Raw genomic sequence first — 27614 nt, forward strand, 5'->3', positions numbered from 1 at the left:
TCACCACAGAGGCTGTAAAATTGTCAAATCCTGTGCAAGAGAAGAAACGGAAGCATATGACAGCCGTGAACAGGATGACCCTCTTCTGCAGATGCTGCACTTGCAGCAGATCAGGAATAAGGTGAAACCTTTCCCTTAGTCTCCATTCATCCCTTTGAAAGTTCTGGGATGGAAGTGGTAATGTGCCTGTTACTATCCAGAACTAAGATAATAATGGAACAAGCTGTTGATGAAAAAGCTACATTATCGCTAAGGAATAAAACAACAACAAAATCTCAATAGGTCAAAGACATCTTGCAAATTTAGGGTATTTTTCATTTTTAGCTATGTATGCATGTTCTTTTGTAGTCTCGATATAATCTTGGTTTGATTCTACATCTTCTACTTGCATGACGCAGACAGTGTTTCTTGCAGGTGCATCAAGCTTGTGTTTATCCGAAGATCTCTGTTCCACAGACATTTTAAACTCGGTGCCCTTCCTGAAACCAGCAGGCAGGAGTGGAAGGAGAAGCTGGCACAATTCCTCTGAGAGGTATGTTATCTTCCATGCTTGTGAGATGCGGTCCTCCTGGCACTGCAGATCATGGTTGCTATGCCACTGGTGTAACAAGGGGAGGTTAACATGATGTACAGTTGACTTCTGTGTGAGAAGGAGGTAAGATGGAAAGCTAAAAAGTACAGGGGACACAGACAAAAAAAATCAAGCTCCTGTGTTATAGTGGCAGAAACTGTGAAGAAGCAGGCAGTGATAGTTCAGTATGTAGAAGAATGATATAGAAAGAAAAAAAGGAGGGCAGAGGAAAAAAATGTTTGGTAATGTTTGAAAACATGGATAACGGAGGGAATAGAATATAAAATTTTAGGGACCCTAATCAAGAAACATATTTGACCTTTGTGAAACTGGATAGATACATCACAAAATTATTTAATAAATGCAGTTTGAACATTAGTTGCATTTTTCCTGTAAACATAAGGTAATGCAACAAACTGAAGAAAAGTGGATTTTTAGAGCAAATTCATGAAAATTTACAGAAAATTTTAGTAGGAGGTACAATTTTCATTATTTGCTTTATATGTTTTCAATATGCGAGTCATAATCATGTGTTTGATCAGATCAGTGCAAGATAGCTTCTGAAATAATGAAGATAACAGATGAAATTCTTCTTACCTCTAAAGTTTTGAATATTTGCGACCTATGACTCCAATTGTTGAAGTCTCTGGCAAAACTTAGGTTGACTGGTGCAGGATCAGGCTGCATTAGCCAAATACTAAAGCTTTCTTTTTTAAAAACCAAACAACTATTGTGCTGGCTATCTCTACACCTGCAACAGATTAGGAAGGGTTAACTGCAAAAGTGTTTTCTTCTACATTTTTGCATAGGTAAAGGTCAATGCTCAAATGAACAGCAAATTACAATATAACCATCTCCTTGTGAAATCTACCCACTCTGGGATTTTGGGCCTTTCATTGCTCAGATTACTCAATAACTTAGAACAAAGAATACTATGAGCCATCACAAAATCAAGAATGGAAATGTATTTAAGGAAAAAAATACTGACATTCATATAAATTCTTTCTGGGAGTTTGCTGATAGTGTTTGTTTTCTTACTGTGCTTAAGGGATTGAATCCCTATAGCATTATGCACTGTACAGCACCACTTATTAAAAAGCACTCTCTGCAAGCCAGGTTACTGAGACATGGGGAAAGGGAAAAAAAACAATAGAACACAGGGATAATTCTCCAGCTGCCCCTATTCCCACGATGATGAGGAGCTAAAAATGTTGCACATATATATTAGGCAATTGCATGACACTTTAAAAAACAAGGATGTGACAACAGTAATACAAGATACCTTTGGCAGTCCTGTAAGAATAAACTCTATTCAAAGTGAATTTAGGGATGGGGGGATTCTGACCACAAGTTTCAGCAGCAGAGTAATGCTTTAGTTTCTTACGTATCCAGTTAAGTTAGAGTGGGTGGTAATTTGTTTGTGCTTTATTGTTTATGTGAAGGGCAAACTGCCCTTTGCTTTTCATGCCTGCTAACCTCAGAAATGGGATTTGCAGCATAGATGAAGTTATTTCAGTAAGCAATATTTTAGTCCAAAATGTGGTAGGTGCTTTATTTTTAACATTGCAAAGCTGTGTGTGACAGGAAAAAAGACTTCTCACACATAAGGACAGTTAAAAGCTATGATTTTTTTCTAAGGTGGCTTTGTGTCCAGAGATAATTTATTACAGAGTAGAAGTCATATTTGTACTGATTACAGTTAGCTTAAGACTACAAAGCTGTTCCATGCAAAACCACCTTGCGGTCTGTGAAGCGTGCTGGCATTTGTAAGCTTATGCCTTTTTGTACCTTCTGACCTTGAATAGGGTTAAGAAACTGAATATAATGGATTGAGATCAGTTTTATCTCACTGTGATTGCATCAACACGGATAGTCAATATGTCCATGTTTATAGCCGAACACATGTCCATTGCTTAAACTTTATGTTCTTGCTATCTTTGTGGCATATGGCATTAAGAAATGTATTTTAGGGTAAACATATGTTTGGATCATGCAAAACAACAACATCTAGTAAAACAGAAACAGCAATGTTCCACTTAATGATCTAACAGTCTAAGTTAGTTCTGAAGAACTGCAGGAAAAAGAAAACTCTACCAGATCTAAATGTCTACTTAATCCAATAAATCCTCTACAACCTAAATGGTGTTGCAAAATCATATATTACATAAATACTGACTTCCAGGGAAAACACACACAGCAAGACTCTTCTGACTTAAATGTTATTTAAATGAAGTCAGTAGAGCAATGCCAGCTTGCACGGCATCAGGAGCCCGTAGTTTGTGACTTGAGAACTGAGGTTGAATTTAGAGGATAAAACATACAGGTTTCAGTTTACATCACAATACTTTTTCCATCCTTACTTTTCGTAGGCTAGTCTCCTCTCCTACTCAAAACTTGACCCATACTCAATTCTGTCATCAGCAAATTCCTACAAAGCCAAGAGGCTTGTTCCCTTCTGCAGCTACATCACAGGGCAAGGAAACTCCTGCTGCCTTCTGTTCTTCTCTTTAAGCAAACCTCTGAAGTCTGTATGCTCACTTCAATGTTGGCAACACTGCTGATGCTGGATACAAGCTGGAAGCTGATGCCATTTTGTGCTGGGTTTTTGTTTTCCTCCAGTTAGCAGTTTTCAAAGTTGAGGATGCATAAAAACATACTGGAACATAAAGCGTGCAGGTAGACATAGTATCTTGCATCACACTAAGTAATATGGTTAAAGAAAGTAGGCAGGCTTTCAGTTGCACAACCCTTCTTTAGGTTTAAATTAAAGAAGCAGATCTCAAAGGTAAATACAAACTGAGAATGATTGTTCAATAATTTAATTGGATGTGTATCAGGTAGGCCATCTCTGAAGGAAAAATCAGGTGCTACTGATGGAGCAGAAGTGACCCAAGGGGATTCTTTAGCATCATCAGAAAGCATAGGTGTGAAGGGACAGAGAAAGGTACTGCAATTTTTTGAAGCTACAGCAAGATCAGCAGGGAAATGGAGATTATAACAAGCTATAAAATCACTATCTCTATTAAATCCTTGGTTTTACATATCCACTAGGATGATGAGTTTTATAGGTTTGTCTTTGGAAAAAGATTTTGTAGGTTTATCTTGAGGATCTGTTAGGTCTGAAATACCATCGCAAGCGTAAAAGCTTTATGAAAAGCGTTTCTGCAAGTTGCTTCATTTATTGATTGCATGTAGGTTGCTTCTAGAGTGGTGCTTGTTTACTCTCACCTACACAGTTACCACAAAATCATCCAGTGCAAAGGACAGAGGGCATTCCAGTCCAGGAAAGGAAAAGGTAGAATCCAAAAATGCTCCCATTTAAAATACACCCATGCTAATTTGGATATGTACACCACCATTGCAGAAAAAGCAGATTATCTGAAGACCTGTGGCAGAGTGGCACGGGAAGCACGCAGAAACGCCTCCCCGCACCAGGAGAACCGTTCATCACCCCAAGTCGCAGGCAGGCCTTCTCCCACAGCAAACCAGCCGACGGCCCCGCGGTCCCGAGCCCAAGGAGCAGGGCCGGGCCGGGCCTGCTGCGGATCCCTACTCCGACCTTCCCGCCAGGACGCACCGGGCGCGAGGGGAACCCGCAGAAACCTGTAAAAGGGCACGGCCGGCATTAACAAAATCCCTCACAGACTCTGGACGTGCAGATCTAAAAACCTTTACGAACACAGAGACCAGGCGGGGGGTCAGCCCCCTCCCGCCCCCCGGTGATGGCCGGCCCTGAGGCCCGCACCCACCGCGGGAGACAATGGGGCTCCCAGTCCGGCACGGTCCCCTCCGCCGCCGCCGGGCGAGCAGAGGCAGGGCAGCACCGGGGGAGCCCCGCGATAACGCTCTACGAGCCGGCGAGGCGCCGCCCTCGCGGCCGGCGACGGCGGCGGAAGCCCAAGGCCGACGCCCGCCAGCCGCCCCAGCGCCCGCCTGCGCCGCCCTCGCTCTGCGCATGCGCGGCCGCCCGGCGAGGGCGGGGAGGGGAGCGCGGCGCTGCGTCTCTGTGGGCCCGCGCCGGCGGCGCAGAGGGGAGGGGGAGGATCCATCATGGCGTCTATGCAGGTGAGGAGCCTGCGGCGGAGCCGGGGCAGCGCGGGAGCGGGGGCCGAGCGATGGCGGCCGAGCGGCGGTGGTGGCGGCGGCTTGGAGCCGGGAGGAGCCGTTCCCCCGGGCGTGTGCGTGGTGGTGCGCTCCGGAGAGGGGTGCGGGCGGAGCGACCGCTGGGGCAGCGGCTGAGGGGGCCGGTTGCGCGGCGGCTCTGGCGCGGCCGCGGGGGCCGGCAGCCGCTCGGCGGGGCTGGGGAGGGCAGGAGGAGGCAGGGTATTGCCGGCCCAGCGCCGGGATGGAGCTGAGACCCGCGGGGGCAGGCTGTGAGGGGCGAGGCCGGGCCCGGCTGCGGGGGGGGGGAGGGAGCCGCAAGTGAGGGCGGGCGGGGCAGGATTGCGGGCGGGGGAGGAGGCAGGAGGGCGGTGGAAGGTGCCGGGTGCCGGGGGAGGGGGGGTGAGTTGCCTCGAGGAGAGGTTTGGCAGTGATGTTCTCTCTCCTCGGGGAGGTGAGGGGAGGGCGAAGGGATCCCTCTTCCCCTCGGCAGGGTTTGAGGGGGCCACGGTTTCGCTGGGCGCCGTGGGAGGTGGCGGGCTCGTCCCCCTCCCCCGGCGGTGTGGCTGCAGCGTAGCGGGGGGAGGTGGGGTTCAGGGAGACCCCCTCCCCGGTGACACTGTGAGAGCGGTGTCGAAGGATGCGACCAACAACTCCATCTTCCTGGGCGTTTCTGGGGTTACGGCACTGTAATTCTCGGGCACAGGGGGGCTGGGACAGGCAAGTTTTGTCCCAAGCCGTCTGCCAGTGCCCGTGGGGTCCTCTTTATCTCCATAAAATGAGACTGTAGTCTGGCGTTAGTCCTGTGGACAGATAGTGTCTGGTTTTACTTCGTTGGATGGGGTTGCTGTAGGTACAGTAGCATGAAACATCCTGCTGCTTGACAGGTATTTCCAGCTGAATTATTTATTCATACCTTCTCCGAAAGAGTTCTTAAATAGTAACTGCAGAAATTGCTCTGGAAGAATGGATTGCTTTCACTGTGTGCTGCTCCGAGTGGGTGGTGATTTATTGTGACTGGTGCAGGAGAAAAGATCGCTGCGTTTTGTGGCAGTGGCCCCTGTCTTTCCTTATTTCACTTGTAATTGTTCTGCTTTTCCTTGAATTTTTAGTTTTCCATTTTGTTTTTAGATCTCGATGATCTAGCACATCTGTTTTCTTTCTCAAACTGCTGCTTTCTCTTTCTTGTTTTCCTTTTTTTCCAGTGTAACTTATATTTTCTTGTCACTAGTAATGGAACAGCTGAGAGAGTGTAGAAACTGACTGAAATTAGTTTGATTGTCCTGATAGCCTGGATTTAGCATAGCTAAAAAGGGTTAAAACGTCAAAACATTGAACTTTATGGGGTAAAAATTCTGCTCATGAAGTTTAGAAGTATAAAAAAACCAATGGTGTGTCTTTCTGAGACATTGAAATGAAATGGGATCAAGAACTTGAATGTACTGTACAGAACGTTCTTCATTTAGCAGTAGTTTAGACAGATAGTCTGATCTGCCTTTGTTTTATCAGCTCTATCTGGCAAATGCGTTTTTGTAATGCTCCTCAAGCTTTCACAAGCATAACTGCAAAATAGAGGCAATAATTTATTAAGTACTATCTGTTACAAAACTGCGTGAAAACTATAGGGAAATGACACTTGTGAAACTTGAAGGAGGCACTCTGTGGGACTTTGTAAACCTGTGCTGCGTTGCTGTCTCTGGCTTAGTAAATGACCTTCTACAGCTTGCCTCACCCTCATTCCTGTTGCTTTCTCCTGTAAAGGAGAAATAATGATTACAAATCAAATGAGATTGTTTAGGATACATGAATGACAAGTGTTGCCTAAAAGTAAGATAAGTTATGTGCGGAGGTAGTACTCACTTCCTGAAAATATGTCTATGGTAAGTATAATGTTGTAATTGCTTTCGTTTTAGAAATATGAGCTGTAAGATTACACTATTTTTTTTTAAATGGTGTTCTGTTGTCTTTTGATGAGACATTCAAGGAAATTTATGGAGTTTTTTTGTCTATATGTTGCTAGTTTATAATGTTCTGATTCTTTTTTCCTGAGTTTAGTAAATTACTAATTTAGTAATGTAGTTTAGCAAATTGGAAAAGGAATTGTCTGGGAATTTTTTTTAAATAAACAGGAAGCATAAACAAAAAATCAGTAAGTGAACTGTAAAATTAGTAGATTTCTCAGTAGTAGCCACCTTCTCAAGTGAGCAAGATTTCAAGGCTCTGAAATCTAATTAACATTTAAATCTTCAACGCAAAAAACATTTTACAAAGGAAGTTATTGCATATAATTTTTTAAGTATTTTTTGGTTCAGGATTATTATTAGTGCTAACATTTAATATGTAAGCTGCCTAACATAAAAAGGAAACATTCTTTTTCTGATTATGTGCAGTGTTTTTAAATACCCAATGTTTAATAACTGAAATGTTTGGGCAACTCATTGTAGTCTGTAACTGTACAAGTAGTCTGTCACCGTACCAGTATGGCAGTATTATTTATATTTCTGATAAGCATGATATATTGGTACATTAAATAAGTTTTAGTCAGTTCTTAAACTGCTGTAATTTTATCCAGCAAGGTATGATGCCCTAGGTTAATTACATCATATTTTTACAGATCCCCCAAAATTTCTCTGATTAGCTTAAAGCTAGAGTTATCTGATCAGCCTGTTCTAAGTCAGCCTACAAGGAAAGTTTTGAATCTATAACAAATCACCTTTTTTTGCCAATGGCAATGAACATCAGCCTGAAGAGCTACTGTGGTTCAGTTGATGCATAGTAACTTAGGAGTTTGAGCCTTTGCGTGTATAATTTAAATTTATTGTGATCTTTGTCTGTGTGGACATTCTGTAATGGTAGTTTTCTGTAATACTTCTAGAAAAATAGAAGCCCATGTTGACAAGATCCTGTGTTTTGTTTTCTAACCACTGTGTTGTCCAAAATGGTGGCTAATTTGACACTGCTAGATTGATTTAAACCTGGTTTGCATAGCTTTAAGCAAATGATATTTTTTTCTTAAAAAAACAACCAAACAAAACCCCTGAACAAACCTTGAAGGAAAAGCATTTTTTTCAAGATTTTTCCCAGAAAAAGCCCAAACTTGTGCAACTTCTCCTGAAGAAAACCAGAAGTATTCTGAAAAGTTGTAAGTAGTGTAGAACAAGTGAACAGAATGGATTTGCTTTAGAAAATTCGGTATAGCATCTTTAGTAATCTGAAGTCTTAAAGCTACAGATAACATAAAAATGTGGTAAATACTGAAGAAATAATGAGCAATAAACAGTTGTTCTCAGAACAGCTTTAAACGCAGAACTTGCATTAAGAATAGAAAAGCAGGTAAAAAATAGAACCAGGGAAGTTCTGTGGAAAATGTACGGAAAATACATCATTGCTGTACAAAGTGTTAGATAATTAAGGCCTTTCCCTCAACTCACAGATAACAATTTTTTGCATCTTAAACTCGAAAGATTGGCTTTATCCATAATGCTGACATTTTAATTACTACCATTTTACCTTTCCCTTCCTTTCGTTTTTAATACCAGGTTATTTCAAACCCTGAATTATGGCTGAACATATTTAAACAGCTTTCACAAACACATCTATGAGAACAGTTTTAGGTTTGCTTTTTATCACCAAAATAACCTCTGGTCTTTCCTTTGAAGTTAGACGCATGAGATTTATACATGTAGATATTTAAATCTGATTAAATACAGAGCTAATGCAATTAATGACACAAACAGCTTTACTAAAGAGTGTAGAATGTTAGCCTTCACCATGCGTTTGTGTTATCAGGAATTTTTTTTTTGCCCTTGAAAACTGCCTGTTGGTGGGCCGCCATCAAAATACATGCATACATCCAAATAAAAAGTGCTGCTTGAAAAGTCTTGTTACAGCAATAGAATTTTTTTTCAAAATGTATGTCTAAACAGGCATTTAATAAAGTAATTGTGCTAGATGACAATGCAGAATTCACATTAGCTTGAGATCACCAGGCACTTTTATCACAAAACACGAGCCAGTAGCAATACAAAAGCTTTCCACAAGTTTCACCCCAATGTTTTCAGCTGGTGGGGTAGGGGAATGGGAAAATGCATACAAGCCACTGCAATCTCAGGAAAAATTGCATTGTAATTACACTATAAGAAAATATTATGCTCTGGATATGCCCACTTTTGGTTAAACTTCCTTGGTTCTCTTCTTTACCTGCTTTTGTAGTCTCAGTGGAAGTTCTGTGTTTCCAGCTGTTCTCAGAACAATTGCTTATTGCTTAATCTTTCTTCAATATTGGCAGCATTTTTTATTTAATAATTTGGAAATAATTTTCTCTTTACTTGTTTGACAGCTTTATCCAGGAAAAATTCTAAACTGTTTTTTAATATATCTTCCAAAAAAACCCCAACAAACCCACCCTTAAGTGAGGAAAGCTTATAGTCGACTGGAACTTCAACGATGATGCATGTGTGTTCTGTACTGCTAAACGTCATAGTACAGGATGCTATCTGTGTTATCTCAAGTAAAATATCTAAAAAAGAAGATGTGTTTACTGTAATTATATAACCAATTCTGGGACATAAACACAATGAAATTTTTGGTAGTTAGTAACAACTTGAAGTATTTAGTGGTGCCAATAGTGAAAGACTCTTGAAGATAAAATTTCGAATCACTTCTTAAACTGAAAAATGCAAGTACCATAATTGAGAGCAATTGAGTGGAGAGTAAAAAGCATTTCTCCTGTCCACTAAGAGGCTGTTAGTCCTTTATGTAACCTTCAGTTATCAGTCTGTACTGATATGTGGTGTATTAGTTTTGGCATATAGCCATGCTACAGTAAAATAAGATAAATACAAAATTCGTAGTTATTTTACCAACAAGAGTTAGTTTAATCTTGGGGCTTTTTTAATAAACTTTTTAAGTGAGTTGAATATCAAGTGAAGTTTAAAATGATAGTCTTTAAGTCAGTAAAGATAAATAAAATCAAAGTTATAGCTTTAGGCCCTAAGGAGTCTCACTTGCTTGGTTTTGTATCTGTTCGTGTAAATAGAGCTTTGGGAAACACTTTGCTGTATAGCAACTGCACAGTTTTTGAGGTAGAATGGAAGAATTCATTTCTGAAAAAGAAAGCCGTAGTAGACAACTTTACTGAAATCAGTGTCCCTGAGCGTTATCAGCAGATCTTTCTTCCAAATAGACCAACTATATAGCTAAAATACAGAAAATCATGAATGCTTTCAACCTGTCACATTGAATGTTGATATCTCATGAGTATGTGTATGATTTAAATCAGGAAAATAAGAGCAGGCAGATACTTACTGCAAAGAATAGTTATTCCAGTTGATAGTAAATATTTTCTGCTCTGAGATTGATAATGTCTTGTGCTTGCTTTTAGACCTAGCTATTCGAGCTCTGAGAAGGGGAAAAGAAAACAATAGATTTGCAAAAGCCAGGGAATGTTGTCTTGTAAAGCTGCTCCCTTGGAAAGCTCTGTGAGCTTGTAATTAATAAGCTAAAGCAGCTTAGCTCAAACAATGTGCGAAACTCGGTGATCAAGCACTTTCTTTAATTGTTTGCTCAAATTCTACTGAGCTAAGACTTTCAGACTAAAGGATCTTCACTATATATTATACAGGTATAGGCTGTACTGGTGAATACTCCCAGAGATTATGTGCTTAAATTAGCCTTATTAATATGAAAGAGAGAAGGCACGACTTCCTTCCAACTTAGCCATAGTTATGGCTGGGTTCAGTAAGTGCAAATGTGTTTGGTATAATTATCAAGTCTCTTATGTAGCCTTGGTTTACAACCGAGAGATGAGCTTTCAAGCAGTTTGCAGGCTAAAGTTCCCACTGGGGCAGAGGGGAAGAGGACGATTAAGGTCTTTTACTCAGTACTTGGAGCCAAAAATTTTGTGCATCTTGCATGGTTTTGGAGTAGCGAAGGACTGTGACAGAACTGTCAACTGTGGGTTGCATTTGTGCCTTTTGAAGGGAGGAAGAGACAATATTACACATTCATTTAAACCTGTTATAACTTCATTTATTAAAAACAAATGAAAATAAAGTAAATAGGTTAAATCTTTTAAAATAAGAAGAGCCAGTAAGCAATAATTTGTGATAGAATGAACATCAGGTAACCTGTCTTCTGCCTGCTGTTGATAGTTGAGGGCTTTAAAAGGTGTTCTGGAATTTGTGCCAGCCTTTGCAGGTTTTTTTTTCTTTGGTTTTGTTTGTTTTTCCTCTGAGGTGACCTTGATCACTGGAATGAAAAAAATGTATCAATCTGGGGTGGCAGGGGAAGAAGGGAGGGAATCCCATCATTTGCTTCCCTGGGTACAGTATTAATGTGTTAGAGAAGAAAGGGCAGAAGTTAATAGTGGTAGAGCAGCAATTGCGAGACACCTTATTTTTGATAATTAATGATCTGATTGGGAATACTAACTAGTCATCCTTTCATATACAGTATTAAAAAATTACTGTTTCTCCTTGGGTGATTACAAATACAAAGTTGTTTGTCATCTTTTTTTATTCAACTTAGTTAAAAATACTGCTTGATCAGCCTCAAGAGAAAAATCCTGTATATATGCCAATAAATGTTGATAATAGTTTACTAGAGTATAGCAAATATTGTCTCTAAAAGCCTGCTGGAATAAAAAATGCTTTATAGAATTTGATGCTACTTGTTCACATAGATTTATTTATTTCTTCTTGATTAGAAATTGGTGGCCAATAATGAGAAGGGAGAAGGAAACTGAATGGATTGAGATTTCCTAAGTTAGAAATTCTCTCCCCATCATATTTAGGGATACAGATTTCATGAGTATTTAAATCTTGTTAGAATTTGCAGCTTCTAACATTTTGCCCCTTTTCTTTCTGAAAGGCTTTTTGTCAGAATACAGCATTTTATCTCGGTTATCAGCCTTTGGAATGGTTTTTATAAGGATAAGAAATCCCCTTGTAGATGTATGGGTGCCCTCATTGTGCCAGCCCTTGCTATTATCTTAAATTAATTTCTTTAACTGAAGCAGTTCAAATAATGCCAGACTCTTGTCCTTAAAAGATAAAATAATTTGTGTTTGACTTTTTAGTACTGTGTGAGGCTTGTGCTGGGCGTTGGTACATTTGAAGACTCCATTTATGAAGCAGATGACTAGCTGTCAGTTTCATTTTATTCTCCATTACTGGATTTCACTTAATTTACTTTAAAATAACAGGCTCACTGTAAAAAAAAAATTATTATCTGGGAAAAAGCTTTTCAGACTGTGGAGTACAGAGCGTTTTGTGTGTGTAGTTACTGGTTTATCTTTAGTTATACTGTAGTTCTGACTTCAGGTTGATCTTGTCTCTTAGTGAGTTTGTCAGGCATATTATTCCCTTTAGAAAGAGGACTGTGTTGCTTTGACCTTCCACTCAAATATTTTAGAGTATCTTGGAGATGTGAAGATAATACTCTGTTATCGAACTGAGAAATCAACAATCCTCCCACCCCCACCCCCACCCCCCCCCGCCCCAATCCATAACCTAATGAAGTTTTAAAATGCTCTGAAGAACAAAAGATTAGTGGTGGAAACTTACTTGTCAGTAGCTCATTAAAAGATTCATGCATTGACTTTTAGTTTCTTTAAAAAGAGAGAAATGTACAAAATGCCTGACATTCAGGACTTAAAGTATGGATTGGTCTGGGAAAATTACGTTAGAACTGGGTTGCCAGATGTTACCATGTTTTATTAGAAATGAGAAGGAGGAGACTAATCTGCTTCTGCATTCTCAGTGCAGATTGAAAACCTGATATTCAGCCAAAAATAGATAAGACTGAAAAACAGTTCTTCAAATTCAAATCCTGGTATTATTTTTTTTATGGGCAGAGTATTTTGTGAAGCTGTTTTTTATGTGTCCTGCTGAAGCTTTAATTGGGCACATCCATTCAATTATCTTTTTTTCCTCCTCTGGGCCTTGATTAAATCTTACCGTAAGAACTTTGATCAGGAAAAATTCACCCAGGATTGTGTTAAGTATCTGGATGGCTTGTGAGTTGGGGATTCTGGGCCAAATGATTTCACCTAAATAATGGTATATACTCTGCAGGGGCTTTATTGAATGACATGATTGATTAGGAAGCAAAGGATTTTTTAATTTGTAGGAACTGTCTCTTTCATCTTTTCTTTAGATTTCTTAAGTAGCAAGATGGACTGCAGCAGGTAATTTTTTCTTGAATGTCACCATTTTTAATCTTTACCTTGTTTCTCTTCTGTTTGAGAGCTTTTTGGTATATAAAGTTAGGTTTCTAATCAGCGAGTAACATGCAATCAGTTCCAGCAATACTTGACTGTTAAAGGTGTTTTTTCTGTAGAGGATTTCTGTTTGAAAAGCAGGACTATCTACCCAGTGTTTAGAACTTCATATTTTTGCTTTGAGATACTTTTCAGTAAGAAATGTGTGAATGGATGAACCAAAATATTGAAAATAGAGTTGTTACTGGTCTTACTCTTTCAGGCTAGTAGGTTGTACTAGCAGACTAGTAACAGCTTTGCTTATGAAACAACATGGTGGTGGTGTAACAACACTGTTGTTGCAGCCTGTTAACAACTCCTCCTGTTCTGGTACAAGGTTACTGTTTGCCTCCATTCAGTGAGGGAGTGCTTGAAAAAATCTGTCTCCTGCATGCAAAAACTTCTTCAAAACAGAAAGGATGTTTTTTGTGAAACATCTTGTAACTTGAGTGGGGGAGGAGGTGACAGCCTGTAGCTCATAAGTGAAATGTAAATTTTTTGCCAGGACTTCATCATGGGACTGACAGTACTTTTGTGCTAACAGAGTTTGCTGGGTACCTTTCAATCTTTGGGTGTGGAAGAGAATCATTAGTAGTTACTGAATAAATAGTTAGGTCTCCCTAGGGTGCAGCAGCTTTACCAGCATAAAATAGAAGAGTGGAGCCCCTGCGGGATTAATTTTTAACTTTTGACTATTTACGAGTTAATTTTTCTTCCTCTTTGATCTCCAAGCCAGATTAAGATTTGAGTTTACAGTGTCTAGGAAGGCTTGGCCTTGGAAGGCTATTCCTTTCTTACATCATCGCAACAAAGAAAAGGGAATTCAAGTGCATAGCAATAGAAGGTTTCTAACAAAATTCAAGTGCGGATGTTTTGGACACCCATGCTTCCTAGTTTGTGAAGTTGCTCTTCCATCTTTCAGTTTCTTCATATCCTCATGATGCGGCCTAACTGAGCATAGCTAGTAGAGTCTCTACCACTCCAGGTGAAAAGGCCACCACATTCCAGCTCAATCGCCCATCACAGCTTGTGTTGGTAGTAAAAGAAGGTGTGGTGATGTAATGTTTCCTCCAGCAGAAATGAAAGGAAGCTGCTCCACCATTTTCCACTTTTTGCTCTAGTGGTAGGTTTCTGCTCTACTGGTAAAGAAAAAGTGCTTTTCTCCCAGCTGTCTTCTATCAAACTCTTACCACTGCCCTTAATATATCCTGTCTTGTACTGAATCTCCTTTTGGTTTAATCAGCTCAGCTTTTCTCTCTCTTCCTTTCTTTCTCTAAAAAAAAAAAAGAAAGGTCTCTAAAATAGACTTTCAAGTCTATATTGACGGTTGTTCATAGGTAAAGTATTTGACTAAGATAGCTCAGTGTTTAGTTTACCCATTTAAGATATTACTCATTTAAGACATTGCACATCTCATGTAGCATTCCTTGAAACACCAAAAAGTGCAATATTCAATAATTGCAAAGATAAGGCAGTTGAATATATGCATTGATCTTTCTGCAATTTTATTTTCTTTGTATCATTTACCTTTATAAAGTTTGTATTTTCAACTCTGAGAATATAGATAATAAGCCAGGCGTATGGGCACAGAATTGAACTTGATTGGTTTTTGGCATTAATATTTTACTGCTAAGTAACAGAGCCGTTGTAACAATGTATGTATGCATTCTTTGCCCACTCCAATTATGAAGTATACTACGTTAACTGAAACCATATTTATTGGCTTAGTTGCTCTCAGCTATATGTACATAATTTGTACTTGGTAGTGACCCCTATAACTAAGGGTGCCTTTTTTACTCTACAGGTTTTTGTTTGCATATAGCTTTGTTTAACTGTCTAGGCTCTGGTTTTTCAAGGGAGGGGGCAAAGCTGTTGTAAAAGTTCTGTCAAATGGGCTTAGAACTGGAAATAGACACCTGATGTTGTGACACTCCTTTTCAAAGGCATTGAGAAAGGTAATTTTCACATACCTACAAGAGCTAGATAAGTTTTCATGGCCAGGAAGGAAAATACCTTTGAATGAAGTCTTGCTTTGTGGGGGATTGTGGTTAAAGTCTTTCTACCAGTCTGTCCATGGGTATGATCCCTGTTTGTGGTAGAATCAGAAAAAAGATCCCTGGTTTGGGGGAATGTGATGGTCATATTGTCATATATGCTTTAGGAATATAGGTTATTGCCCTTTGAGGTAGCTGACAGGGACACAGGGACCAGTGAAATAATTTTGTATCTGTTAATAAACATTTATGTTTATTTGTGCACCATCTAGCTCAGTGGTGCACAGTAACAAAACTATCTGATTCTAGGAGATGCATTCTGAAATACTCATATGTTGCCAACCTCCAAATCTCCTCCTGTCCTGCATTGCTACCCTCTCCCCCTTTTCACATACTGTATCTTTTTATATGCTTCTCCCCTGCCTTCTGCTTCTTTACATGATTCACCAGGAATCAACACCAGTGAGAATTCAGCTGTGGCATTTGAGATGTTACCACACCAGTTCCAGAGGTGGCCAAGTAAGATGTGTGCCAGTTTGGAGAAAGAAGAGTGTGTATTTTTGCTTAGCAGAGGTGCTAGAAGCTGTTGGCTTTGGACATATATTTAACTTGATTCATGACAGACAGTGAGTGCCATCTATCAGGATTGAAATGATACAGGTTGTTGTGAGCTGTCTGGGGAGCCGGCAGGAATTTTACTCCACTGACACCCAGTTAATTTTGTGTTCTTTGCTCCATATGCTTTGAGAAGTCTTATGAGTGTGACACCTCAGAAAATCTGTGGAGGATAACTCGCGCAAATCCTATTTGACAGAATTAGTAACAGAATACAAGCCATTGCTATGTCAGTCATGTCTCAACTACTGGAATAAACTTTCTTTTGGAAGTGATGTTTGGATCAGTGTTAAGCTGTGTTCTTTGATTTCATCCCTGAATGCTTTCCTGTAGGGATAGGTGAATTAAGTATCTTGGTTTCAAAGACTTCCACCTTTTGAAAATACTTGGTGTAAACTACTGGTGATGTCACTGCTCTTTGCCTTTTGCAGATAGTTATTCTTTTAATTGAAGGACTGTGGTGTTATCCTACTCTGCTGTTCTGTTTCCCTCTAGATAGGGAATGTTTTTTCCAATTGGATACTTTTTAGTTTTGGTTTACTTGGAAGTTTCATTAAAAGAATGTTTAAGCATAAAATCCTCTCTCAAAAATAAGGAAAAGATCAAATTAAGATTGCCTGTGCATCCTTCGTTTAGTCCCCCCTTAGGTAAGTAACTCCATGATGGCAGTCTGTGTTTTCTTTCGCAGTCTCTTTAAATAGAAAGTGGACAAGCAGGAAGGAAAATTCTATATGAAATCTTACAATGGATTAGCAGAAACATTAGAAAGATGGTTTTGTGGTTTGAGAAGAACAATACAGCAAGCACAGGTCCCAAGAGCATATCGATGTATAGAAAACATCTGTTTGGAGGTTATTGTGGGAGGGAGTATCTGCACTAGCTTGTATTTTGACGTAAAGGAGCTGGTTGAGAGGCTGAAAGCAACTTGAGTATGTGAGGAAAAAATGGTGTTCTTGATTCAAGGTAAGAAAAAGAGCAAAAGTAATAATGGTATTGACTTTAGATATGCATGTCTTAACATAGTGTAAATAAAGAAGGAGTCGTGATAATTAAGAGTGTTGAAGGGCTATAAGTTTTTAGAAGAAAATACTAATTTACAATGGCAAGCTCTGTCAATATGGAGAAAACATAGGAAATATAGGAAAAGTCAGTATGGCTCTATGAGGAGCTATTTAGTGACTTGAGGATTGAAAAGGCTTTGTACAAAACAGAAAAGCTGAAAATAAGTATTTAGTGCTAAAGCTCAATATGAAAGAAAGGGATAAGCCTATAAAGGTGAAATCTACCCATGGTGCATTGTTTTAAATTAGCACATTTGAAGAGCATTAAGAAAGTTTTTTCTAAATCACTAGAAAGATGAAGAAAGGGATAAGCCTGTGAATAGAAAAGGAAAGCAAAAGAATAGATGGAACAGATACTTAAATTAACAACAATGAGGCAGTAAGTCACACCAAAGAAAAAGGACAGTTTCAGTACCTTTTAGGCATTGGATATTATGTCAGTCACTAGGATTCAGTGGTGTGGATTGGTTGGTTTGTTTTGTGGTGTGTTTTTTTTCGTGTTTGTTTTTAAGCAACTCAATCTGAGTTCTTTGACAGTTATTTTGAGTGAGTTTCCAGATGATAAATACAATTTTTATTCTTCTACTATAATGTGAAAGGGTGGCTTCTGGAAATCACTGGACCGAATGGTCTTTGATACCCATAGGAGATAACAGACAATTAACTTGTGAGTACCTAGATAAAAAGTAGCCAAAATGGATTTCAGAAGAAGAATCACATTGAACTAACATGATTTCCTCCTCTTTCTGTGCAGTAACTATTGTGAAAGAGAAGCAGTAGCTGTATTCTGACCCTACAAATATTTTTGACTTGTGTTAGTTTGACATTTGAATAAGCATATAACAAAAATGTGGTATAAATCAGTGGATTCTTTTTTTTTCTTATTAACTGCAAAGACTGCTTCTCAAGGCAACACAGTTGTAGTCAAAAATGACTCCTGTTTCAGCTGGGTGTCTGATTGAGAGAGGGCATTTGGTTCTGTCAAGCTGAGTGGACCTACCAAAGGGTATTTTGAGGGCAGTCTGCATTGGCTTTCATGCTTTCTGAAAGCGGCTTGGATGATTGGGGTATAAGTGTTCTTACAAAATATGTATGACAAGCTTTAACAAGCTTTAACATTGAAAACATGCAATTCAGTAGAGAAAGCTATGAAGTATTTAATAGGGGGAGGAGAGGGGGAAAGAGCCTAGTTTACAAGTACGAATGAATAGCAGGCTCACCAGTGCTGGTGTGGAAGAAACTCTGGGTTAAGAGTGGGGACTGAATGTAACTCAGAAGTATTGTGCTGCTACAAAGAAAAAACAAATCTCTGGGATATATTCATATAAGTGTCATGATGAAACATTCTTTTTCTATATATAAAGATAGACATATATATGTGTATAAAAGTACAAATTTAAGGAGCCAGCTGGAGACCAGCAAAAATTAAATGCTTAGAAAATGAGACTTGGAGAGGGGGAAGTTGAAAGAATTATGTGTTTTATTTGGAGAGAAGTAAGTTGAAATAAGGAAGAGTTCCCTTCTGTATCCGTGAAGAGTAAGAGATGTAATTTGACATAATTTATTCAACAGACCTAGATCTCTTACTGTGAAGAAAATTCTTCCAATTCTAAAAAGCAAGTGATACCGTGATGTGGAAAATGTTAAAGGCTTTTAACTACAAGGATATTTTAAGAATCTTTGATCCATCCTTACGTTAGGAAGTCGGAGAGGTGACTTCCCTGAGGTATCTTCAAGTCCTAAGTTTATAAGCCTCTACAAATGAGATAGTTAAAATCATCTGAACAGTGTTAATGCATTATACTTTGTCCTGCTATGCATGTTGCTGCTTATTCTCAAGAATTTTGTGCCAGAAAAACAGTTTTCTGTATTTATGGCTGTCCAATACAAGGAAGGCTTTTCTCCCTCTGAAACAGTTCTTTTCAAATGCTTCATTTCATAAACTTATAGTTGCAGCATGCCTTTTATATGTGCCATGTGTGGGCTTGGTATATCAGAGTTATGGTTTTTTGAAAGTACATAACTGAATTATCTTGAAGATAAGAGTGCATGTTTATGGATTTGTGCATGATATTACAGTAGTCTTTAGACTTAGTGTTACTCTGAGAAAATTAATGTTCCTTGTAAGCTCTTTGGTCAGCTAGTACGAATATTGTTAAACACCAAAGAGGAATTAATTTCAAGTTGTTGCATTTAAACTTTTGATGTTTTCTGAATTACTGTGGTAATTAGGAGCTCAATTTCCTAATTAAACTGCATGTATTTTGCCTTCAAGGGCTTCATTTAAGAGATTGATTATTTTTTTAAACTGTATCTGGCTCCTGATAATCCAGTTTTGTGTATTAATGAGACACAACATAAGACAAATTATTTTAATTGTGGTAAGGGAGAGAGGAAGAAAAAAATAGTCCTTCATAATATCTTTGGGGAGTATCTTCCAAATTTTCTGAATATCCTTAGCTGCAGATTGGGCTATGTGTGCAAGCACGTAGCCAGCAGCTCAAGGAAAGTGATTCTTCCTTTCTCTCTGGCACTTGATACCACATCTAGAGTACTGTTGTTAGGGAGCCCCAGTACAAGACAGACATTGATGTACTGGAGTGAGTCCAACAGATGACCACCAAGACGGTTAGGGACTGAACTACATGATGTACAAGGAGAGGCTGACTGGATTTCTTCAGCCTTAAGAAGAGAAGGCAAAGGGAAGATCTTGCTGATGTTTACAACAATCTTTTTGGGAGGGTGATAGGGGAAAATGGAGCCATTTTCCAGCCCAGGGGAAAGTGGGAAGACAAGGGGCAACAGACACAAATTGAAACAGGAGGTATTCCAATAAGATACAAAAGACACATTTTATACCTTGAGGGTAGCCAAACACTGGAATGCATTGACCAGAGGGGTTGATTAAAAGACAATTTTCTAAATATTAGTTAGCCCCTCTCTTAAAACAATTTCTCAGTATTTGAATGAATTCTGGTTAGTGGGCCATGATGCCCTCTACAATTTTGTTACAGTTGCTGTAGAGTACTCCTAGGCATCTTCTGGAAAAGGTCTATAGGCAGCTACTCATTAGTTTGTACAGAAATAATTGAGTTGATACTTGAGAGAATAAACCAAATTTTGAAAATGTCTGGTGAAAGCCTATTAAAGATGCCCAGCTATGTTTGTCAGATAAGGTATGATTAACTTGTATGGCATGGTTAATGGAATAGTAGACAGTTGTAAAATAGATAGTATGTTTTATTATTCCAGTTGGAAAAAAACCCAAATAAGGGTTTGTATTCCTAAAAGTATCACATCTTAAATGTGTATCAGTTAGTTCAATAAAAGTTAATCTCTTTGTGTAAGGACTTTGCCTTGCTTCTATCTTTAAACTATAGTGGCTAGAGTAATACTTACGAAATCTTTAAAAGCATTTTTTCCCCTTGAGCTGTTGACACTTACAGAGTTCCTGTCATTATGGGGACTGGAAAAATCTAGGAATTTATTATAAAGTAGTATTTTTGTCCTTTAATTTTGAGATAGTTATCCAAGATAGTCAGTATAGCTGGAGAGAACAAAAATGAAAAGGATTCTGTGCCATGTGTAATAGCAGTTGTTGGTCTTCTGTCCTGATTGCCTGCAATTGTGGGGTGAGATCCTCTTCATTTGTGGGGGTTTTTGGTTGTTTGGTTTTTGTTTTTTTTTTTTCTTTTTTTTTTCCTCCCCGCTGGCCTTACCCTGAAGGGGAGCAATGTTGAGATACATGAAATCTGTCAGGGCATAGTACAATGGAGAAAGCTTCAGAGAGGCATAGGGATAGAGTGGTTACAGTAAGGGAGTAACGCCTTTTGCTGATATTTGGTTCTGTTTGGGACATCGCTCTGAATGAAGAACCAGTCCGGAAGAGCTGTGGTTTTCTTGACCTCTGCATCCTCTCTCTACCTTTCAAGTGTGGAGTTGTGCCTAGGAACTTACTGTTAATCAGAATTGCACTGGAGTTTTCTGTGCATAATAGGTAATCACAGTCAGGTTTCCTTTGTGGATTCCCTTATTTCAAAGTGATAAATTTCTTTGCTAAAGCTTGTTTTCATTTCATTACAACACTAGCAATGTTATAGGCTTGCTTTTCTGGGGGACTTATGTTATTGAGTTTCTTTGGATTAATAGTCAGCTAACATACCCATTTTCTACTGAATTGAATGTGCTTTTTTCAGCTTTATATGGGAATGACATGGATGTATTTTTTTATTGATATTCTCAATGAGAGCTGCAAATACAGATTAGACTGAACTTATGTTGTTACTTGTTTGAACTGGCTAACTTGGAAATGATAATTTCTTTTTTGTCTTTAAAAATACAGTTTTGTTTACTATGATACTTTTGATCCAAAGTGTAAATAGTATCTCCTGTTATTTCGCTGGGATCGATTTTTGGATCTTAATATATTTTGTATTGCAACTGATGAGAGGCAATGTGTTGTCTGTATGTATTATTTGTGTTTAATGGACAGGCCCCAGCAAATGTTTAAGATCAGAGCAACAGAGCACTTCAGTGGTACTCTACTGATCGAGTACATGTTTTAATTTTTTTTTTTCCCGTGGGGTTACTGTTTTTTTAGAAAGAACCATAAATACTACATGTGAGAACTGAAAAGCCGTCGGAGAGAATATTTTTGCGTTGGTGAGATGGATAAAAGTGTGACTGAGACCGTATTAGACTGAAAAGACAGTTGCTGGAGAAAAGAGCCAAAGGTCGAAACTTCAAATGAGAGGATATTTTAAGTGTTGATAATTTGGAATTTTTGGTAGAATACAAAACAAACAAAATTTCCTCTATTCAGATTTCTGTGTTTGATCAGATACTGCTACCTTAGTGTGGCTGGTTTTAATTTAATTTTAAAAAGGATTTTGGGCTCCTTTTTATAAAGACAGAGTTGTATAGTTGGTCTACATTTATAAGTAAATGGATCTACTGAATTATTTGCTGTTCTTATATACATACGTTTTTTACTGTTTCCAAATCTCCTCTTTAATGGAAAGAGTTTGAATTTTCCTTTATTGTATAAGGTTCTAATCTCTGAACTTTTTAAATATTTCTCTATATGATGATCTATATGTCAAAGCATACACAGGCTGACTAAGATTGCGGTTTATCTGATAATGGTTTTGGAAAGTGTCAGAAAGAGAATTGACTTCAAAACATCTCTGCTGCTCAAATTAAGGATTTCTAAAATGGTTTTGGGACTTTGTTCTTTTTTCAGTTTAATTCATAATAGTGGTGTTAAACACTGGTGTTTATAATCTGAAATTTTCTTAAACTGTGCAGAAAGCAAAAGATGAACACTAGGAATCTGATCTGTTTTTCACTGCTAGCAATGTATACAGCTTTCTTATAAAAATAATAGCATTGTTTTTTCAGTTTGTTTATATCTGTACACCAATTATAGCAGCCTTAAATTCTTTTATGACATAACATTTCACTTCAAAACACATTTGTTTAATTGCTTGCAAATAAGACTCTAAAGTGTATATTTGGGTTCAAGGTAGGAACTTTCAAAATAGGAGCCCGAAGCAAGTTTTCAGGGCTGCTTGATAGAGACAGAAAGTTATTTCAAAATGTGAACTGTAAATGTATGAGGGCGTTTTCTTTAGGAGTTGTGTGTCTGAATTTATTGTAGTCCTATTTCAAAGGTATTAATAAACTACTGAATCACTTCTATGTTGACAAATGAACCCTTTTTATTTCCCCCTGTGGATTTTTTTAAGTATCAGAAAAGTTGATTGGAAAATGAACAAGAAACAGCTACAAATGTGTGACAAACCTACATTTTAAAAAAATTGTATGTTGAATCAAAATTAGGTACTAAACCCCCAACCATGTGTATTTATTCCTCTTGAGTGCTAGGTCAGGCTTAAATCTTACGTAAGGTCATTTTCACTAGGAGGGTGATGGAAGTGGACTGGTAGGCAGTAAACATTAAAATTGTTGGCAGGAAAAAGGAGAGTAAGAAATGAGAAAGCCTTCAACTTTCTGTTATCTGGGTGGCTTGGAAATGACAAACCATATTGCATAACTGTTTATATGGAGCAAATATACTCTGAAACCAGTGCCAATGATAGCACTTCACAGAGGTTGCATTTACTTCCCTTGCTCCTTAGATTGTAAGAAACAGTTCTGGTAGTTGTTACAGAAGCAGCTGGTTACAGATACTGATTTATCCCTGTCAAAATAGGTAAGAATTATTTGAGCTACAGGTGTAACAGTTTTCTAAATATTATGACTCTGTAGGTTCTAAGATGCAGTTACTATAAAACTATAAAATAGTTTGCGTTCTGCAAGTCACATCATCTTGTTTTAGCTTTGTGTTCTGTCCTTTGGGATGACTTAGAACAAGGCAAAGGCTTGCACAGATGCCAGATAGAAGTGTCTTAAATTACTCAGAGGAGGAAGAGTTGTGCTGTTACAATTAATTCTCCATGATTTTAAATCTGATGCTGTCAGTGGAATATAAAATGTTCACTGTTAGGTGTAGACCTCCGATTGACATCTTTATAATATGACAAAATCCTGGATACCTCTATGTATTTCATAACACAACAGTTCTTCACTTAGCAGTGTTGCAAATGTAAGTGCCTTTGCATTTTACCAAAAATGTAGGTTTAAAGCCTGTGACATTTTTTGCCTTTGACTTTTCAGTTTAATTTCTAGGAGAGGAGTCTTCCCTCTTTCTCACATCTGTTTCACTTTGTATTTAAATTTTCAAATAAAACTCCTTTTACCTTTCAATAATTGATGAAATGTACTTTAGTGTGCATGTTTATTGTTGAACTTTATTTAATATTTCAAATATTCTATACAATTTCTTTATAGAAACGATTACAAAAAGAACTATTGGCATTGCAAAATGATCCACCTCCAGGAATGACTCTAAATGAAAAAAGTGTACAAAATTCAATCACACAGTAAGTATATATACTGTTTTATTTTTGCTATCAAGCTGAAAGGTGTAAGTAATGGAAAGTCGTCTGCATGCCACTTCTACCACTTATTCCATGTAACATTTGGAATTTTTGTTTTTAGTCTAGAGAGTGAAACATTGTTCAACTTAATGAGCATATTGCAGTAACATGCTGGACACTCTCAAGAACTGGATAGTGAATTCATTAAATTTTTATTAGGCATTTTACTGTCTAACAATGTCAATTGATAAAAGCTTCTGCATCTTTTAGTATAAAATAATTTAACAATCTCTCATAGCTACTAACCTCTGAAACCCCTCTAAATTTATTGAAATAATGGAATGGCTGGTTTAGATTAATTTCTGCATTATTTGTGTTGGGTATATTTTATAGCTCTTAATTTCCATTACCTTCCTCTAAAGCAAATGGAGGAAGCTTCTTAAAGAGCAGTGTTATCTAAGTACATTTCTTTGTGCTTTCCTCCTTGCTGTAGTTTTTTCTGTGATAAGCAAAATGGAAAGAGAAACATGATTAAATATTCTGTGTTCTGTTCATTGAAATGGACAGGTGTTGTTCCTGGTATTTAAACTATTTTTTTAATTGACTGAAATTAGAAAGATTTGGACTTGTTGACATTTCTTTTAGGTAACTTTCTTAGTTTAATTTTAGAGAAAAGTTAAAAAATTCTTAGTAGATGTAAACATTTATAAAAGTATAAATCTCAGGCTATATGTTCTGGACTGTATTATTGATTGATGGATCAATTTAAAAACATAACATAGAGCTGACTTCTGATGTTGCTTCACATCTGCATTTTAGGTGGTGGCACTCGGGCCACTTTACATGAGGCTTTTCTGAGCCTTGTATATACTGAGTTTAAACACTGCTATTGCTTTTTAAATGACGCTAGTTCTTGTGAACTAGTTCTTATGCTAGTTCGTGCAGATGAATATGACTAACACAAATTGAAATAGCACTTTCCAGAATTTGGTACAAATAATAATAAACTGCTGTACAACTGCTGAATTACAGCTTGTGTTTCTTGCTTTACTTTGGGTTTTCTTTGGGAAGCAAAATACTTAGATTTTCTGAAAAAAGGGACTCAAACTAATATTGCAAGTGTTTTTCACTCATTTAAACAAAAAAACAGCTATTAAGTAAAAGTTTACAGCACAGGAAGAGATGGAAAATGAAAAAAAAAAAACCAAACCTGTTTTTTCTTCTGTTTGTGGATTTCCATTTTTCTTAGGATGTCTCTGTTGCCAGAGTACTTCCTCATTATTTTTTTCTGCTATGTACAATTTTTATACCTTTCAATACCTTGCAAATAAAATCTTCCTGTTTGCTGTCATGCTAGATTTTAGAATTGTCACTGTTTAAGAAGCTTTCTGTTTTTTTCCTTTTGGAGAGTTTTTGATGCGAAGTAGCATGTTCTGAGTTCATGAATCAAGTTAGAGTTTGACCCGGTGCAGTAAAGATTTGTGTAGCAATACTAGCTTGGTTTTGAAAGATGTTGAATAAAGTAATTGGATCCCATGATGTGACTGGGTCATTTGAAATGTTAAGCAATCATCTATTTTAAATACACAAGGATTAGAAATTTGAGATGGCTAAACCGTAAAGCACACAGGAAAGATGGGTTCTCGTGATTCCTTGACCATAAAAGGAGCAATGTCCAGGCAGACTTATCTTCTACTTAGTAAATGCAGCTATTTTAAAAACCTGAAAGTGAAAGTTCTGGATCACAAGCACCAATAAAGCTGAAGAATATTGGTGCAGCATGCGTATAAATGTAAAAGCAGAAGGCATAAGAAGAGGTAAGTGGTCTGGAGTGCAGATAGATTAAATTGAAGGAGTCTTCACAAAATTAAAATATGGAACACTAGTGCAGCCATCACCATGCTACTGTTGAAGACGCATTCCTCCTGAAGAGTGTGACAGTTAGCAGTTCAGTAGAGAAGCAATTTTTCTCAAAATGAAAAGAAAAAAAGTGTAATAGAGGGGAAGATTAAAAATGTGCATGGCTTAAATACGTGGGGAGAGTGTATATGACAGGAGGATGAAGAGGTTGGGAATAGGATCATCAGGCTGCCAGCTGGAGGAGATGTAGTTTTCTGTGCACGTTGTGGTTCTGAAGAATCTCAGCTGCCTCGCTGGAGTCTAATGTAAATCTTATCTGAGCATTTTTGTAGTCTTTTGTTGAATCTTTACCTTACCATATTGCTGAAATGTGTAAAACTCAATCAAGGGTGAAAGACAAAAATGGGGAAGTGATGCTGCAAAGAATGGCATTAAGTGATCAACAACAGAACTCCAAAATGACAGAAGTTAGATAGCAGAGTGTTGCTGTATGTGTTGAACAATATGCAAAGCATCTATTTTTGACTGGATTAAAAAAAAAAACAACCAAAACCACCACCACCAAAAAACCTACACCCAGCCCCCCGCAACTCCATCTGTCAGTTACGTCCATGTTGTTATGGTGGAAGGAGCAGAAGCAGAGGAAAAATGGAAAAAGAATACTGTGATATTTGAGGTCTTATCTTTATTACAGTTGCAAAGCATCCCTTTTTTGTTTTTAATTTTTGGTGACCTTTTCCTTTTTATACTATTACCTTTTCCAGTTTTGGTCCATTACCTGCCAGGTTATATACCATCTAATTTCTGAGTTTTTCACAGGTGTGAGTACAAGAGGAGCATTGCTTTTCCCCCTTGGATACAGATTTTATTTTAATAAACTGTATTGATGATTTCCTTGACAGAAAAGTAAAACAACATGAAAAAGAATGCATACTAGTTTGTTTCCTTCCAAGCCTGTTTTTGTGTAGGACTAAACTTTGGAACAGGTCTTTTGTTTCAGCTTTGCTGTCTCACTTTAACAGTCATTTTATTGCGAACTGATGGGTCTGTGTTGAGTTCAAGTCATAATTCCAAGTACAATTTGCAGCACTATATTAATGCTTGTGTGTAAAATACCAAGCGTGTTTCTTTCAAATGTAAACTTGTTTCTTACAAATGTAGGCTTGACATGTTATTCACTTTTGTGATAGTTATGTTAGTAATGGAGCGTTCAGAAGATTTGACTGTGGTTGGTAATTGATTTGATTAGTCCAGTGCTGCAAGACTAAAATTATCATTTGTCAGTCCACACAACTAACCATTTTTTCCCCCTTGCTTAGGTGGATTGTAGACATGGAAGGTGCTCCAGGAACACTATATGAAGGGGAGAAATTTCAGCTTCTTTTTAAGTTCAGTAGTCGGTATCCTTTTGATTCGCCTCAGGTAACTGCTTTCTTACTTCTTCTGCAATGCTGCCTTTAGGTTATAGCTGCATGCTAAATATTAGTATCATTGACATATCTTAATGTGAGGTTTAGTTACTTTAATTTGTATTAAACACACTGTGGAGATGCCTTTTCTTTTAGAAATGACTCTCCAGTGAGGTATAGTGCCGTGACAGTCTACTTGGTTTCACAGGAGGTAAAAGATCAGTGTAGGCTGGAGGCTTCTTTGACATTGGTATTCGTATCATATGAAAGAGCAACACAGGGTGAAGTAGGAAGGTCCCTTTCGCTGCAGTGTAGGAGTAGAGTAAATAGCAAACCGCCTTTTTGTCCCCTCTCTTTTTGCTGCCAACTTCTTTTTTTTCTAGTTTGTTTTTAAGTCTCTTGCATCTTCTCTGCTGCCATTATTAATACACCTGGGGAAATACTGTGCTGTGGTAGGGATTCTTGTAGATACATGGCATCTTTATGAGAGGCTTGCAAACCTAGTGGTTATAATTGGGGTGTGAGATACTGCGTTGCTTTCGTGGCAACGTAAAGAACTGAAGGGGCAGCAGTACTACTAGGCTGCAGAATGAGCTCTGTACAGCCATGCCTCCATTACATCTATCCCTCCATTACCTGAGGGGAACGTTAAAAAAACGTGGCTAGTAAGAGTAGTGTTTGGCTATCGCCCCCACTGTTCTGAAAAAGGAAGAAGAGTAAGAGTGCCTTAGTTCTTGTCCTGTTTGTTTCAGCTCAAAGTTCCAGAAGTGATCTCTGACACTTTTCTCATTGGTGTTGAAAC

General features: G+C 38.1%; 1 protein-coding gene across 1 annotated transcript in view; it reads left to right on the plus strand.

Moving 5' to 3' along the window:
- Positions 1-4615: 4615 nt before the first annotated feature.
- Positions 4616-27614, plus strand: part of UBE2W (ubiquitin conjugating enzyme E2 W) — a 31508-nt gene continuing 8509 nt past the window's right edge. The window contains exons 1-3 of the mRNA XM_059815222.1: positions 4616-4636; positions 23455-23546; positions 26723-26825. Coding sequence (XP_059671205.1) covers positions 4622-4636; positions 23455-23546; positions 26723-26825 — 210 coding nt within the window. The 5' untranslated portion in view covers positions 4616-4621. The remainder of the gene's footprint in view (positions 4637-23454; positions 23547-26722; positions 26826-27614) is intronic.

This window comes from Gavia stellata, chromosome 3 (assembly GCF_030936135.1).
Source record: "Gavia stellata isolate bGavSte3 chromosome 3, bGavSte3.hap2, whole genome shotgun sequence".
In the NCBI taxonomy this organism is placed as follows: domain Eukaryota; kingdom Metazoa; phylum Chordata; class Aves; order Gaviiformes; family Gaviidae; genus Gavia; species Gavia stellata.